The 17,334-nt window shown below is 47.4% G+C and overlaps 1 protein-coding gene across 1 annotated transcript in view; it reads left to right on the forward strand.

The window, feature by feature from the left end:
* The first annotated feature begins 4,534 nt into the window (after positions 1 to 4,534).
* LOC119101819 (tubby-related protein 4-like) overlaps positions 4,535 to 17,334 on the forward strand; it is a 17,290-nt gene continuing 4,490 nt past the window's right edge. The window contains exons 1-2 of the mRNA XM_037225241.1: positions 4,535 to 4,705; positions 14,902 to 15,064. Of these exons, the coding sequence (XP_037081136.1) occupies positions 4,610 to 4,705; positions 14,902 to 15,064 (259 nt within the window). The 5' untranslated portion in view covers positions 4,535 to 4,609. The remainder of the gene's footprint in view (positions 4,706 to 14,901; positions 15,065 to 17,334) is intronic.

Raw genomic sequence — 17,334 nt, forward strand, 5'->3', positions numbered from 1 at the left:
TTCTATTGTCTTTAAATGTACCATCTTCTGCTTAAAATTTTGACAAATTTCTCTGCAGGATGCTTCAGCTGCAAACTTGTACGTATCTTATACATAAATTGGATGAATTCGCCAGCTGCCCAAACATGTTTGATATGCATCCAAGCATGCACAATTCACAGGAAATGAAGGAGACAATTTGAAGCGCGGAGCTTATTTTTAACGCCATTTTTGCCCTCTTAAACCTTCGGTTAACCGTTTTCTTGGTTCATGGCGGTGTTCAATAATGATAAGTCCAAGCCTTTCGAGTGTCTGACTCACCAGGCTACGTGGCAAGGCATCAGCATTACAATAAATGCTGCTATATAGAGCCTTAGGACAGACCTGGCGCAGCTAATGCGGAAGTGTTTGATGGCGAAATTCTGCCCTCTGGAGATGTTTATCATGCACACCTCTTACTTGTTCCGCATTTTAATCTCGAAGGTTGGTGGGGATTGATCCTTATATTTGGGAGTGAGCCGGATGGCTCTGTCTGCCAGCAGCCTATGCAAAAGGTACTGAGTTTTTGTTTTGAGGGGAGCAGGAAGAAGCCAGTAAGTCTCTTGTGGACGAAGTAATTGCTTACCTTACCTGCTTTCAACACATAATTGGTAGCCATAGTTACCCATGTTCAGTTTTAATGCATCGAGTTTTGCCATAAGACAAATTATGATGGACGAGGCATGCAATGGGCTTATTTTGTTCCATATTTTTGGCAATTTGCCCCCAATTTCTTTAACTGGTCCCTTATGGCTGCTTAAACCGCATGTTTTCTTCAGTTGTCATGGTTTGTTGACCGGCAAATCACTGTACTGTATATATGCACTATATTTTTAACACAGGGATACTCTAAACTGTGTAGCAATTTTAATTATGAGTTAAATATTGGCATGTAACAAATAGTCAGACCACCCCATTTAAAATGTGAAGCCAACATGTCAAACTTTGTCATTAAATATGAATAAACAAGCCCAAATGGATGCATTTGCTGCAGCTGAAAAGGCAAGCAGCAATACTGGCATGTTCATCTAAAAGTTGTATTATTCTTGGAGAAGAGAAGTTGTTTTGTGGAGCATACCCATTATTGCCCTTGACATAAATTAGCCATGACAATCAACATAAGTTGTTCAAAGTGATTTAAAGTGCTTTGATTTGTGTGTTGTCAACTTCGTCTGATGTCAACAAACATACACAAATGAACTGAATAAAAATGCAAGTTGGAACCAGCCAAAAACTAGCTTTAAATATGTTTTTATCACAAGTGCTGCTGTCAACAGATTGGTGAGTTCAGATGATGTTCACCACATGGGCTACTCTAAGCTAGGATAAGTTGGTCAGGCGCATAGCGAGTGGCAGTAGGACTTGTGCAAGAATCAGTAACTCACAATCGCTGCTGTGATACGAACAGGTTATACAGGATGAGACGATGTAACGCCTCTTTAGGTTGGACGTAGGCTACTTTCATGGAGATAAGCATTGGTATTTTGTAAAAAACAGTGACAAAATGTTTGTTTTCTTTGACCCCATCTCAACAGAAGCCAGAAGTATGTCTATTGTGTTTGACTTGGTGATGGGCTGATGTGTAGAAGTCCGATTTTTTTTTGTTTGAGTGTTTTGTGCTTGTCGAATTTTCTGTTGTTATTTTGTTATTGAATTCTTTTGCTTTGTTTTGTTTTAAAAGTGCTGTGGAACGGAATTGAAAAGTGCATCATCGAATTATTGGTGTTAATAATTTGTAATGCTCATAATGCTCTCATGAAATTACTGTGCTTTAACACGCTCCCGGTTGGCCGGCTAGATACCCTTCGCTCAGGTGGGGGGAGGGGGTCAATTTACCCCCTCCCATCTGAGATCTCGGGAACTAAGAAAGTTAGAGACACCAAATTTACAAGGTGTCTTGACCTATACGTGGACTCACTTAGGTTAAGGTTTCAGCTTCCTAGGTCATGACCTTCAGGTAGAATAAGGTCAAACAAGGTGAAATTCCAGGTTGGTCTCCAAAGCGCCCCAGAACCCAGGGAACTGTCTCTAAGGAAAAGTTCACAAGCCCGTTTGAGGCCATTTACCTTGTTTAACCCTTTGAAGGTCATGGTGACCAAAATGATACAAGACTGATCTGCGTTTTGCATTTGAATAAGCGACAACGATTACACTAGGCAGTATATCCCTAGAACAAAAGGTTCGACCCGGGTCGTCTTAGGTCAGTGGCCTGTTCTGACCTCTAAGAACTCAACTGAAAATGTATAATGCGGTTCCTGCTGTCAATAAATTCGAAATGAGCACCAGAAACTATCCCATACAGCAAGCCCTAGAGTAATAAATCAGGTTGACTTTCACCCTGGTCTGACCATCATACCTGACCTTAGGTCAACGTAATTTGCTCATTCAATATTTGTGGTGTGATGTATGGTGTGGTGTCTAATAATTGTGCTCTGATTTAAGACTGCAAATGGTCTTGAAACATGAGTGGTGTTGTGTTGACCTTTGACCTTGTTTAATCATCAACATTGACAATGACCTTGACCTTGACCTTGACCTTGTTTAATCATCAACAGCCTCTGCTTATATAATTTGTTTCTTGAATTTTTGTTTTGCCCAGGCTGTTTTCAATTGTTAAGAATTCTGGCAATGACTTGAGGTCAAACAATAAGTCAACCAGAAAATCGTTTAATGTGGATCATCTGTTTTTTGTTGTTGTCTGTTTCCACACCTCATTCATCCCGCAAATCGGTATGTTCTGAAAAGTGTGGAGTACCGAAGAGGCGACAATAGTAACGCGATTGACATTTTTCTCAGATACCAAGCGAGATGTGGCCAATTAGGAGCTTGTAGTAGTCAAATCTGTGAATTAACGTCATTCCCAGCCCGTTCTACTACATTGGTTGTGAGCTATATTTCTTTTTCGTCTCGCCAAAAGTTAGGGGTACGCACAGACCTTGGTAATGTGATTTTATTTCTGCAGTGCCAATCTTTTGAGCAAATTCGTTGTATTTGTGTTTGTACGTCCAGCAGGCAATGCTCACCAATAGCACAAAGCATGCCATTTTGTCATGCGTCGTGATATAGACATAGACATTGGTCGCCTAATTGGTGCGACACTGTGTTTGTATCATGTGGTTTCGAATCTCGATCTTGAGATGCGTTGAGTTCACTCCACGGATAGTTAAATTTGTAAGCGATTCACCATACGTTGCTCCATGAAAAACTGGTTTACAGATAAAGTTTGTTTGCTGTGACCCACATACGTTCCTGGCAGGTAGCACATCACACCAGGTTCCCGTCAGGTATCTTGGCAGCCCGAGATCGGATCGGCCAGGCAATCCTAGCAATGATGCTGAACGCATTCAGCAATAATGCGAAAACAAACCGTCTATAAAACGCCACAAGATTTTACATGCGTTTTCAAAGCACGATATCCGTTGCTTAGCGAAGTAAGCCTGCGGGCACTTGTTAGCACTGTAGATTTCGAAAACTGTTACGCGCACTATGCATCAGTAACTGCGGGTTATATGGACCAGTAACCGAGGCTAGGGAAATGAAAGTCACACAGTTTACGGGTAATTTCATTTACCATTTATATTGATTCTGGAGGTGTGGTTTGTGCATGCTACAATTTTTTTTAAAGAGCACCTTGCCTTCAGGCCACGCTTGCCACACTTGGGAAGCGTAGCAAACGCGGTGGCTCTTCTCGACTTTTTCAGTGAGGTGTTTACATCTAATAGTTTAATTTGTGCAGCCTGAATTACGTTTTCAACGCAGCCCTTGCCAGGCATATAACATGCACATTTTCATAACCGTATGGTATGTGGAGTTGCACTCTGAATTTCAAAACAATCTTAAACTCAAGTGGTAGCAAAAAATAATTTTGGTTGTCAAAACTTTTGACCCGTAAAATCCCACCAGGTCTGGCCCAAAGCTCATGTCCGCATGTTCCGCGCGTTCTTGTCGGGCCAAATGTGATCCGTGTCCACGTGTCCTTGTCGGGCCAGATGTGGTCCGCGGCCGTGTGTTCTTACCGGGCCAGATGTGGCGGGAACGCGGGATAAAAAGCTGCGTTTGTTGTTTAGACCCGATGTCTTCTAATCGACCCCACCCACTGTCCTCGTTAGAATGCATACTTCATACCCAGCACATCACGCTATTTGAGAGCTGGAAGGACGTTTCACATGACTTTGCCAAACCTTATCACATCCCGCTCCGCAAATACCCTCGCCTCCTTCCGCTTCCACAACGGAAATTCTGTCGGCATCAAATCAAACCATCGTTTCACCAAACATTCACTAGATGTCTCTGCGCGGGCCGCCGTCGTCTGTCGTCGCCGCCGACGCGCCGATGCAGCGCAGGTTAGTCGCCGACGCGGCGCACGGCTTCGATTTTCTCGCCCATACCATTGCCGGACGGTGGTGCGCAGGGCGGAGCTGGCCAGGGCGGGCAGCGCGCGTCGCCTGGCGGGGGTGCGGCGGCCGGCCGGTGTCGACTGGACCATGGGCTGTGCGCGCGGCGGCGCTGACCGGCGGCTGCGTCCGGAAGCCGTGTGGAGCGCCAGCCCGCGGCCGGCAGCAGCCCGGTGAAGCCGTCGGCAGGCGTCGCCATGCACTTCCACCTGGAGAAGGACTGCCATGCCCGGTCCGACTGCCACATCCTCTCGCTCTCGTGGATGGGCCGCGTGCCCAACGATCTCATTGAGGTAGGTCGGAAGGACGCGGCAGCTGCCAGACCCTGCCAAATGTGTGCGGAGCGGAGCGGGGAAAGGCTCCAAGCAACAACGTTTACACGTTAAACGTTATCCCATGCCCCTTAGATTATATTCAAATATTTATAGCATGGCCCAACTACTGTTGCTTGCAGTATAGCAACAGTTGTCGTCCTTTCACGTCGCCGCCGATCTCGTCCGATGCTTGGATAACACAGCAATGCAATCATCGCAATTCGAGCTGATCGGATTTATTTTCAGCCTCGCAGGGACTATTATTAAGCCACCGGGAACGCGTTTTCTGAACCCCGGAGTTCCGTTGGCTGGAGGCGGGCTACCCTTTCCCGGCTAGCCCGTAAACAGGCTACCCGCCTCGGTCTGCCGGACTGAAATGGTCATCAGGCTTATTTCGCGAGGCCTGCGGTCACGCGTGAGATTGAACTTTACCGACCAACTACGGCCAATTGGGGTACCAGTGCAGGGTCTGCTCTTGTTCTTGAGAACAATTACCTGCTGCTTGAGTGCAACGAGATGGATGTCAACAGCTAATTGGATTCGCTCCCTTTGTTCACTGCCACGCGTTTTCATTCACTTCCTGGACGGGCAAGAACCAACGGCTAGCGTGAACACGAGATCAGTGAAAGTAATTTGCATTCATGTCCGTGTTTGGGCACGACCTGGCCCGTTCCAGTGGTCACTAAAGTAGGGTTCATGGGCGGAGCCATCAGTGGAACCCGTGAAATTCATTGGGGGGGGGGGGATTTCTACGGAAAGATTGGATGTCTAAATTTTTTAATACAGCCCTTACATATTCTAACCGGTTTATGGGAATATCGGGGATTTTAGACAATGAAATGTCGCAGTGACTAGACAAACATTGCAGACCTTTACCCATGTTCGTATTGGGTTCCTCAATGTGGGAAGAAACTAAAGGAAAGAACGCAAAACCGGTAGAGTATGAAAAAGCCTTGGTTTTCGCCACAATGAAACTTAGTCTCAAACGGCTGTAGTTTCGCCAGGTGGGTTTAAAGGGGGGGGGGGTCTGAGCAGTGAGAAATGGCGAAATATCTCATCAAAATACCCCAACAAACGGGTTCCTCTCCGATTCTGGACCACTTTTTCTGTGTTCAGTGGGCTGGAGCCAAGTTCGGTTGGGGATGGGGGAGGGAGGGGAGGCGAATGAAGCCCTATCTGAGTGTTGAAAGTATGACTGAATAAGATGTAGAATATTATATCATGAGAATTGGGTTGTTCATTCTACTGGTCTTTCTATTGCAGCTGGCAATTACCTTCCGTGCAGGGGAGCAGCCAAGGGGGCTGCCTCCCCCCCCCCCTTAGGCCCAAGTTCTTAATTTTGTTTTCGATCCAGATGGCTCCCGAGAGAAGAATAAAAATCGGCAGAATGCGCACTCACCGAACCCGTCCCCCTTAAGAGATCCTTTCTGCGACCCTGCTTCCACGTAAACACTTGAGTGAAAGTACCACCACTGTGTACCTTACAGTAGGAATATCTCACCGGATTTATGCTGAGGGTAGCACTCTTGACAACCCAGGCTTGAAACTGTTTCGAACGAGTCGTACAACGTCCGCAAGGCCTCTACGGAAAATCAGTGGCCTCGTGTTTGAATGAAGGACACGGCCCGGACCAAGTAAACTCATTCCGCAATCTTGTTCTATTTTTGTTTCGTCTTCCAGCTCTATTTTTGTCATCATTAGGAACGCCATCAGGACCATGAACTGCCCCCGCGTGAGAACTGGGGCCCTGCAGCCGGACCCGTCTCACCCCGCCGGGGCTCTCAGGTCTACCCTCTCCTGTACCCGACACACCAAGGTCCGCCACTGCTCGAGAGTGCCCGTCGTCGACTGACGGTAGATTCGGAGTGTTCCCGGACCGGCGAGCCTCTCCAGCACTCTACTCTAGCAGTGGTCATGGCCTGCGCGGTGTCCCACCAGAGCCACAGTGTCGCGGACGCAGCTGCTGCCGGCGCACTTCGCGCGGTGCGGGGGGTAGCGTGCGCCGGCGGACAGGCGTGTTTGCGGTACAGTCCGACAACGCAGAATCACGCCGAGCCGGTGAACCCGAAGACGGGGCTCAGACAGCGTCCTTTCCCGGTCTGGGGACAAATTGGGCTACGAGTAACTGCAGAAATGTATTTGCAATGTTGGCTACCCGAGAAATAGAGTTCCGCTGGTACTGCGCGTTGTATGTCTGCGAATTGAAAGCATGCATATATATATATATATATATATATATATATATATATATATATATATATATATATATACATATATATGCATGCTTTCAGTTTGCAGACATACAGCGCATAGTGAGAAATGTAATTTGAAACTAAAAATTATCCTGGACCACTTACTTTCTCTGATCGCTTTGCCACTCTTGGTTGACACTTCTTGGATTAGGCGTGACTTCGGACCGTGTTGCAACATGTCCGGACATTTTGTAACACCTGGCGCACCGTCTGACACGGATTGTCCTTTCGGTGTGTCGGTGTCCTTTTTACTTTTCCACTTATTGTAAAAATGCATCAAAGAACACCGCGCAGCACAACAGAACAATTGCAAAGATATTCTCTGACTCTTTTCGGAAAAAACGAAATGACCTCCGCTTTGCCCTTAGGTGACTGTGCTATATCGTTTCATGGCGCTCCGGGCCTAAAGCGTTGATAACTCCGCGCGAATCTTAGCCTGCGACGTTGTCTGTTCTACGCCGTCCTGTTGCACACGACCGTGATTCTACCGGAGTACGCGCTGCCGGCACGGAACTCCCCGCCCCCCCCCCCCTTCACCCTCCCCCTCCGCAAAACCCAGCGGTTCTGTCCCCGGGACTGTCGGCGGAGTGGAGCATCGGGCGAGGCGAGCTGTCTGCACGCTCGCGCGTAACCTGTCTTTACACCGCGGTCGTCGGCGGCCGGGGCAAATTAGTCTGATTGGCCAAAAGTCACCCTATTGGACGGGGCGCCGTCGTGGGATAGTCGTGACATGATGAGTGAGTGCGCCGGTGATGGGCCCGCCTGACGTCCGCCGGTGCCCCGGACGGGCTCGACAACAGCGTGAGGCGTTGACTTCGAGTCCGCGCTCGCACGCGGTCCCGTCACACCGATCAGGACACGCCGAGGTGAGGGCCGTCCACGCAGCAGGAGAGCGGGATCGTGCGGCATGAGAGCGGGGTGCGCGGCACGACAAGCGTTGCGTGCAGCAGGAGTCAGGGGTGTTCGGTCGTGAGAGTGGCGTGCAGCGTGAGCGGTGACCGGTGTGGAACAGTCTGGTACGGTCACGGTGGTGCGGGACTCACTCGTCGCAAATGTGGGGTGGTGACATGCGGCCTTTTAAGAGATTTGGGAGGGGTGGCTGGTGGTGTGTGGAGTTACACCAAGAGATGTCACTTTCTAAAATTTGCTTTTGATGCTGAGCTAGCAAAGTTGATCTAACCTGCCGCCAAATCATTAATGTCTCCTATAATTGTGGACGCTGTGATTTACGCCTCATTTATTATTAATTTTATAGGTATTATATTTATGATAAGTTACAAGGAAAAATTTACAAGCAAAAACTTGGGTAAGTTCCAAAATTGTTTATTTTTCGAAGAAATCACTTCATTTTTGAAATCCAATGCGTTGGTGATAATAATTCTATATAATGATGATGATGTTGATAGTGAGGTATCTAGTGAACTAGGTACCGTTAAAGTACCTATTGTGCCATCAGTCCAAACACTTGCTCTATTTCATTAGCCCAGTTCCCCTTTGGTTTGCTTCTGATGCTCATATGTATTCCGTTGTTCACAAGGTACGAAATATGTTTGCAAGAGTAAGATGGGCCAACCTGTTATAGAATGTCTCGGCATGAACATACCTTCACATGCGGTGCACCACATAAACGTCTCATGTTCCAGATTCCAGTTAGGCTTCGAATCGTTTTTATCTTCCACTTCAAAATCTTAATGCCAAAACTCACCGGAGAAAGGCATGCATACCTAGAATGTCATGGTTTTTGCTTGACATTTATTGTCTTTATTCTACTTTGAGACTGAAGTCAAGAGTTTACGGGGGTAATATTAGCTGCAGCCTTATTAGCTATATTAGCTTATTAGAAGTTGACCTCCGATGCAGGACGTTGCTGCTTAATGCGAGAGAGATCGGAGCACAAAAATCCAGGAGGTATGTAATCCTGCTCCTTGTGACTAATTTTAACCCAAAACGCTTGTGTAACACGGAATGTTTTCGTAGCAGTTGCTTTTGCTGTAAGTTTCGTGCATATTTGTTTATTTCGTTGCTTGAATTTGTTAGTCCAGAACAAACCCATGCAGAGTCAGATACATATATGTGCTACCTTGAGCTGGACCCATAACCAGCCAAATCGCAAGCAATTATCTTTGTGTTTGGATGCTAACATCAGCGCACTTCCCCCACTTAACCTAAGAAGGGGAAGATCACATTTTATTTATTTGTCCTATTTGTGAGGGTGTCCACCGGCGATGGGCCTAATTTACACATGTTTTTATACCCATCTGCAGGGTAAATAACCAACTGCGTCTGTAATGGCCTCAGCTCTTCCCAACACTTCAAAAAGGCGCCGCGCTGTTAAGTATCCTGTTTGAGTACGCATTTTCTGCAAAATTTTCCCAACGACATGTCTTTTTAAGATCAGGCAGCGAACTGTCTACGTTGTTTTCGGTTTGGCATCATGTGTAGATTTCGTTTCCACTTTTTCCGTTTTTTAAAAAGCCCTTCTTTCCAGAGATCGGGGTGCTACCTCTGGTGGCTGATCTAATTCTGAATCATTCAGTTCATTATGGTAAAAAGATCGATGCACGTCAATAACTGATGCCAATGAATGAATTATTTGAGAGGGCTGGCCGGTAATCGCAAGCAAATGTAGTTGTTAATGGCATGAGACGGAGCCCAAAAATTAATCAACCAAAAACCAATGCAAGGAAGTTGGATTTCTGGTTGAACGTTAAACGTTGTATTTTGCGTAGGCAATATGTCGAAGATTTATTGTGCGTATTTATGTATCACACATTATTTTTCAAAAATGGCAAGGAAATCTGTATCATGCATCACTTTTACATAACCCTCAGGCACCTCCGCAATGTTTAGGAGACATCTTTTAAAAGCGCATACCCCTAGCCTACACAAGGTCGCAAGACATCAGTTGGCAATGTGCGTCCTGTGCCCACCACATACTGTCTGAACTGATATGCTTCCTGTGACCAATCGATAAGCTCTGAGGAACGATGAACACAGATTTTAGATCGTCTCTGCCCCCAGGGGGATGCAATTTGCCCACAAAATTTCAGTGCGCCACCTTTCAAAGACGACCTACCAGGCGTAGGCGACTAGGAACAGCGGTAAACCACTTTTAATTAAGCTGCTTCAAACCGGAGTGTTGGGAAAATGAGCATCACCGGAGGTAGTTTGCATTACTTCACATAAAATATGTTATGGTGCAATGTACAATTAAATGATACAATCCTCATCCAAGTATAAGGTAAGCAGATTCCTGCAAATTCCAGTTAACGACTGGGTTTTGTGGGGACTTTGGAGCCCGCGCGCATTGCACATTGTGGCCACTTGGAGATTTGTGTCCTTACTCAGTGCGTCAGAATGTAAGGGGACGAAGTTACCGTGATATAGTTAAAGCAGTCTTAGGCGCTATGTTTGAATCATCAAAGGTGTTCAGCCTTTTGCATCTAAGTGATTAAGGCAAGCTGCCGATGGCAACAAAATCTTCTGGTCATTGCTACTACCCAATAGTTTGTGTCATTCGGGGTATAGCGCAGAGAGTGAAATTGTGGATAAGGACGGGACTTTTTATGGTCACTCATTGCATTGTCCAATAATATCCTAGTGAAAATCAGTGGTGTCCATATTACATTATGGAGCAAAAAAGATAAGCTGCATAATGAAAGTCAAATGAAACAACCGCACAAATCTAACACAGGCGAACCTAACAGCAGGCATTGGTTTACGCGTCTATACGAAACAACTAAAACTAAAACTAAAACTTAAAGTAAAATCACGGGCAAGAAACATTTTCTCCTTGTTCAGTGAATGGGTGTATCACGCACTATTGACACAGCCATGTGTCCGCCACGTGCTGATCAAGTCACATGCCGGGATGACACGGAGCTGTTAAAAAGTGCGGACGGTGTCCTGTCGACCCGGAGCTGGTAACGAATGCGGACGGTGTCCTGTCGACCCAGAGCTGGTAACGAGTGCGGACGGTGTCCTGTCGACCCGGAGCTGGTAACAAGTGTGGACGGTATCCTGTCGACCCAGAGCTGGTAACAAGTGCGGACGGTGTCCTGTCGACCCGGAGCTGGTAACAAGTGCGGACGGTGTCCTGTCGACCCGGAGCTGGTAACAAGTGCGGACGGTGTCCTGTCGACCCGGAGCTGGTAAAAGTGTGGACGGTGTCCTGTCGACCCGGAGCTGGTAACGAATGCGGACGGTGTCCTGTCGACCCCGGCTGTGCGGAGCGGGCGACGCACTCCGCCAGGCGTGCGCCGGACTCAGCCGTGTGGCTCCGGGGTACCTGAGACGGGGTCTGCTGATGCAGCGTGGCCGGCGCCGCCGCCGCTGTCACGTGATTGCCGGTGTTGCGGAGGCGGTGCGGCCGCTGATGTCACGTGACTGGCGGTGCCGTAAGAGGCGGCGCGCCCTCCGATGTCACGTGACTGTCGTTCCGCGTGAGGCGGTGCGGCCGCCGATGTCACGTGACCGCCGGTGCCGTGAGAGGCGGCGCACCCTCCGATGTCACGTGACCGCCGTTGCCGGCGAGGCGGTGCGGCCGCCGATGTCACGTGACTGCCGGTGTCGCGTGAGGTAGACCGGCCGCCGATGCCGCGCGACTGCCGGTACTGCGGAGGAGGAGTGGCCGCCGATGTCGTGTGAAATCATGCCGAACGCGAGAGAAGCTTTGGCTCGGCCAAACCGCCTGGAAAACGTGGCCGCTTCGTTGCTTTTGTACTGCGGTGCGGCCTGGCTTTAGCCATGGCAAAAGCTTTGCGTGCTAAATGTATCGAAGATTTGTGATAAAAGGGGTTTATGTTGCTTTTGGAGATAGAATAACACACCGTCCTGGTATTGGTGTTTTTAGCCTAAAAATTACTTTTTGTAGGAGCGTGTCGTAGTCAAAGCTGAAGAGCGTATCAGCGACGGGAGGAACCTTGAAATGAGTTTGTTTTCAAGTTCAACAACAATATTCTGCACTCTGTGAGAGCCATTTGGGGGATGCAAGGGAGCATAGCGTCAAACCTATTCCAGTACTACAGTGCTATGACTAGATGAGAAGAAGCATCTTTGCATAGAGGCGCCTCCACGGACAAGATCAAGAGGGCTTATGTCACGTGAAACATCATGGTTTGGTGCGTTCGCTGCACTCCATGCTGCGTTCAGCTCAGTGCAGTGCACAACATGTGACAGACCCCATGTAAGAGCTGAGTCGAGGGACGACAAATGAGGTTGGGTATCGCGGCACGCGGGGACCGTGGCCACCAACAGAGGGTCATCAGCTGATAGCAGCGGTGATGGGCCACGCTTCAATCAAATGCCCAGTCATGCTCCTTTGGAAAACTAAATGGGCTTATGACACATGCCGTCAAAGCATGCTCTAAAGAGAGCGGCATTGTTCACCGCGCATAGCAGCATTGTGACCGACAAAAATATCCATTAATTACTAAGCCTCCCATCCCCACTGTCACAAGAGGACTCTGGCTCAGCTTGTTCCAAAAATTTGAAACTCGTTTTCGCATTTTCTCTTATCACCTTGTTTCGCATCTCATGGATGCGCCCGTGAATTTTCTGTATTTACATGTCACCACCACACATAAATTTTGACGTCATTGTTTAACGATATCTGGTGGTTGCGTTGAAATTTATTGATAAGCATGACAACTATGTCTGATCAAAAGTTAATTTACAACTTTGGTCCTACCCATTCACTTTGGCACTCCTTTTGGGAAGTGTTTATGTTTTCTTTTTCGATCTTGTCGATAGCAGTCAATTGTCGTTTATTTTTCCTAATCAGCCCAGCAGCTCCCAAGATCCCACGAGGGGGGATCCCACCCCTGAGTGCGAACAAAATATGTACTGAATAGGATAGGTTTTAAACTAGAGCTCGTTCGAAATACAGTAGCAGGTACACCGCAATCCCAAGGTAGCGCGTCCAAACGTCGTGTTCGGCCGACCGGGCCACCGAGGGGCCGTGTGCGAAGGCCAGGTATCCGCTTCTGCCGACCGGACCAGCCGAGGGGCCGTGTGCGAAGGCCAGGTATCCGCTTCTGCCGACCGGACCAGCCGAGGGGCCGTGTGCGAAGGCCAGGTATCCGCTTCTGCCGACCGAACCAGCCGAGAGGCCGTGTGCAGTGACCAGGCTTGAGGGCATGGTATTAATAGCATCTCATCAGAAGCGCCGGATCTTACCCGTGACGCACGGTAACAAATTGGCCAAGGTTATGCGAAGGTCTGTTCTAGAACTGGTCACCGCGCGCCACAACTTATGTTATGCTTTGGTTAACCCAGACTCACTAGCGCGGCCCAAAGGGTCACATGGGGCGTGCACACAAAGCAACCTCCGATGCACGTGTCCCCCCCCCCCAAATCATGGCGTGTATTTATATGTGTGAGACTTAATGGCGAAAATTAAAAGTTCCAGGTAGACACATCAAAGTCAGGATAACGAGAACGTGTGATGCTCTTTGGGCACAGAAGACATTTCAGCGCACGTTTGATTTCCGATTTCGGACGACTTCTGTGAACAGTTTTAGTTGTAAGTCCTTTCGTTGCAAAATCTTGCGTACGCCACAATGGGGGGGGGGGGAGATTTCTCCCCACCCCGCCAGAATCTGTAATATGGAGATCAGGAAACTTGCTTTGGATCAAAATTTCATTCGTTTCCACGGGCAGTGACTGTCTCGCAGAACAGCCGTAATTCAGTGACAAAGTCAGCGAATACCTGGTGGATATACAAACGATATGCGGCAGAAGCAATTGTGTTCGTCGCCAGGGCAAGCCAGAATTGATAACCCGTCATATGCTAAATACTGTGCATATTAGTGTATGTAGGGTTTACATTCTCTTCACAGTGTGATCGCACTGTAAATATGTTTTGGACTCCGGCGCCAAAGCCCCCCCCCCCCCCCCCCTCACCACGTCGTAAATCCTGGTAGCCGCTCTGGTCGCAAATTTCAAATCCTTCTGCGCGGACAGCTGTGGCAACGGTGTCTGTCGGGCCCAGCCGTTCGCAGTCATGTGTCACTTCAATGACGAGGAGCTGAAGACTCTGTCTCTGGCCTGGTCTAGCCAAGTGAGGGAAGGACACGACACGGTGGCCAAGCGTCTCTGGACTGGCTCAAGGAGACATCTCGTTATGATGTGCTGACGCAACTGAACCGAAGTTAAGTAGGTAAACCATGTGAGTTGTTAAGTGCATTTGCGCGGAACATTATACGTATAGATATGGCAGTACTCTTAGCCTTATTGCTCGTAAAATAACCACAAGGGAGAGATGGCTGTAGTTATATTATGGCCACACATCTTTATCAAAACGAAGATGAGCAGTGAACTCACATTAGAGCTGTTTGAAAACGTACTAAGGATACCAAAATGAAGATGATAAGTAGGACTACACACTTCTGTATCGATAAAGGCGCGTAACCGAAACGCCAAGCAGCTATCTTTCCTTTCTCCTGACTATTCTACAAGGGAAAGAGTTAACAGTACTTTTCTATCTAGAAATGAGTAAATACCGAAATGAAGCAGTAAAAACAAGAAGGACTTGAGGTGATGGACGTCACTTTATCATAGGTTTCGTACTATATGTGACCTAGACATAAGAAATGAAACCTGTCGAAGTTATACATCATTCATTTCAAATACGCACATCTAACGCAGTTACAGACTGCAGGGACATGTGCAACGTTCTGACCTGCTGTTTTCGCCCAGACTGCTCCGTGTGCTTGAATGTTTACGGCTCGTCAAATAGCTCATCACTGCTCGCAATCTGTTTTTGAACACTTCTCTGTTCGGCGCAGGAATGAGCGGGCACTTCTGGCCTGGGGAGTTTCGTGATGTGCGGGCTTCGACGGCTGGATGCTCACGGAGTATGATCAGTCCACCGTTGCCACCAGCTGTTGGTCGTGGCTGACGCGTGTCCTGCTCCGTCCACAGCAGGAGGGCAGCTGGCGACTGAACCGCTCCAGCTACTACCAAGAGGGCTGGCTGGCCACCGGCAACGCCCGGGCCATCGCCGGCGTCACCTTCACCTCCTCGCACAGCCGGAAGCACACCGACCTGCCCGTCCGAACCAACTACAACCTGCGCGGACACCGCAGTCAGGTGCAGGGAAACACTGCTAGCCATTCACGGCGGCAACAGAGCCGCACCGAGTTGTGGGAAGGGGGCCGGGGCGAGAGACGGGATTTTTTGTTATTTCTTTCCAGTCTACCCCCCTGCAGCCAATGTTGGAGGGGGGGGGGACACGCTGTTCCTCTAGGGCACGTGCTCCTGGCTCTTCCCAACTGCATGCGCGACGCTTGTTTTGCCAATACAGTAGTGACATGTGTACGGTAGTGACATGTGTACGGTAGTGACATGTGTACGATAGTGACATGTGTACGGTAGTGACATGTGTACGGTAGCGACACAATCCGAGTGGAATCTGAAAGAACCATTCAAGACCAATCGGGCACTTTTTTTAATCTGACCGATGTAGGAAGCTCACCATATTAACTGTTTTGAAGGGTTCAAAGATTCAGAGAAGTATTCCATTGCTGGCGGGGTTTACTCTGCATGGCAAGGGTCCATTGTCGCCCCTTCCTTCGTCAGGTCATGGTTTTCATAATGTAAGTGTGATCTTCTCAGCTAAAGATCACTTTTGAGTGAAGTTTTGTTGCAGCTTTTTAAATGCTGTTAAGAAAGAATTGCCTGAAAAGTTAATCATGTCAGTCTTTCATCACTCAGTCTTTCATCATTCAGTCTTTCATCACGCATCAGTCAATCAGTCTTTTAAACATCACTTTTTACATCGTCTATTTTTTAGTTTTTGTTGTTAGTTGTCTTATGCCGTGTGTGTATGCCAAAATTTCAGTATTTTGTGGGAACATTTGACGCGCGTGGCCGTGGTCACATTGCAGTTGATGTCTTATCGCCCCTTCCGTGAGGTGTATTATGATACTTCCTTACAGAGAGGTTGTTGCGCCACCAATATGGCAAGCAGAACAAAGCCTGCATTCTTTGTAAGAGCAAGATAATTGCGTTTCGACATTTCTGCTCCGAATGAGCAGTTTTCATAAAAATATCGCCAGTTTGCCATTTTTGTATGCATATCCAATCTAAGTATAAGCCTGCGTAGTCATTTTACCTTTTTCTACACCAAAGTCCTCAATGATTTCTCGTTGAGTTTGTTGGCTGAATCTCAATTTGTCTAGTTTGTTGGCAGTAAAATAAGAAGCACAGTAATTTATGTTGTAGTTGGATCGGTGTTTATGTTTCTTGATGACGGTTTCAGTGTTTAACTAGCAAGTAATTTATGTCCCTGTCAACCCCACAATTCGAGTAACCGTTGTTTACTAGCATTTGGTGGCGCCGTTCAGTTCAGCGTGCAAAAACTCAAAGCTCAAACATGTACGCAATGCCCTGCGAACTACTGCTCAAATAATGCCGTTTGTATATCTTACTTGACATTCACAGCGTGCGAACATTGTGCATTCTAATTTTATAGACCTTCCTATGAACGGTTGTTGCAAAGTCGAACATGCAAGGTTTTTCATAGTGTTAAAATTTATTTAGGATAAAGCATAGGTAAGTATTAAATAGAAAACTAAAAAACAAGAAAAGAAAATATCTTGATGATATTCCACCACGGCAGCGGACCAGGAACCCCTATCAAGCAAGTCCTGTCGTGATGCATTTGCAGGTCTAACCGCCGAAGTGCTCTACTTCGACCCGTTATACGCTGAACTACTCTCCACGGAATTGGCGCGTTTGTTTTTTGCAAGCAGGCACACCCACACACCATCTTGGTCATTAGCGCGTGCCCCTCGCGATGAGGCAGCACTTACCTTTGCTCTTATTAATGTTGCAGTCGAGATGCTTTTAAACTGGGAATTGTTTTCTATTTGTCATGAAATGTTCTTAAAAGCACAAAAATGGGCATGAAGGTACGGCCTGGTAATGTAACTCTTACAACGAAATGTCATGATCCCGCAAGGTCCTCCTGAGATGTCATCTGCGTAAAAACTTTTCATTTTATTTCAGTCATCTATTTTTCTATACCTACTTTCTCTTCCTCGCTCTAACGCTCGTTTCTCTTCGCTTCTCTTCTCTTCTTCTATTCCCTTCTCTTCTCTGCTCTTCTTTTTCTTGTCTTCTATTCTATTCCCCTCTCTTCTCTCTCTTTTCTTTCTTTTCTTCTTCTCTCTTTTTCTCTTTTTTCTCTCTCTCTTTTCTTCCGTTTATTATCTCTTGCTCTTCTCTTTCCTTTCTTCCTTCTCTTCTTCCCTCGTTTCTTTCCTTTTTTCTTCTTCTCTTCTCTTCTCTTTTCTCTTTTCTCCTTCTTCCTCTTTTTTTCTTCCTCTTTTTCCCCTCCTTTCTTTTCTCTTC

This window comes from Pollicipes pollicipes, unplaced genomic scaffold (genome assembly GCF_011947565.3).
Source record: "Pollicipes pollicipes isolate AB1234 unplaced genomic scaffold, Ppol_2.1 Scaffold_4881;HRSCAF=5763_pilon_pilon_pilon, whole genome shotgun sequence".
Taxonomy (NCBI): domain Eukaryota; kingdom Metazoa; phylum Arthropoda; class Thecostraca; order Pollicipedomorpha; family Pollicipedidae; genus Pollicipes; species Pollicipes pollicipes.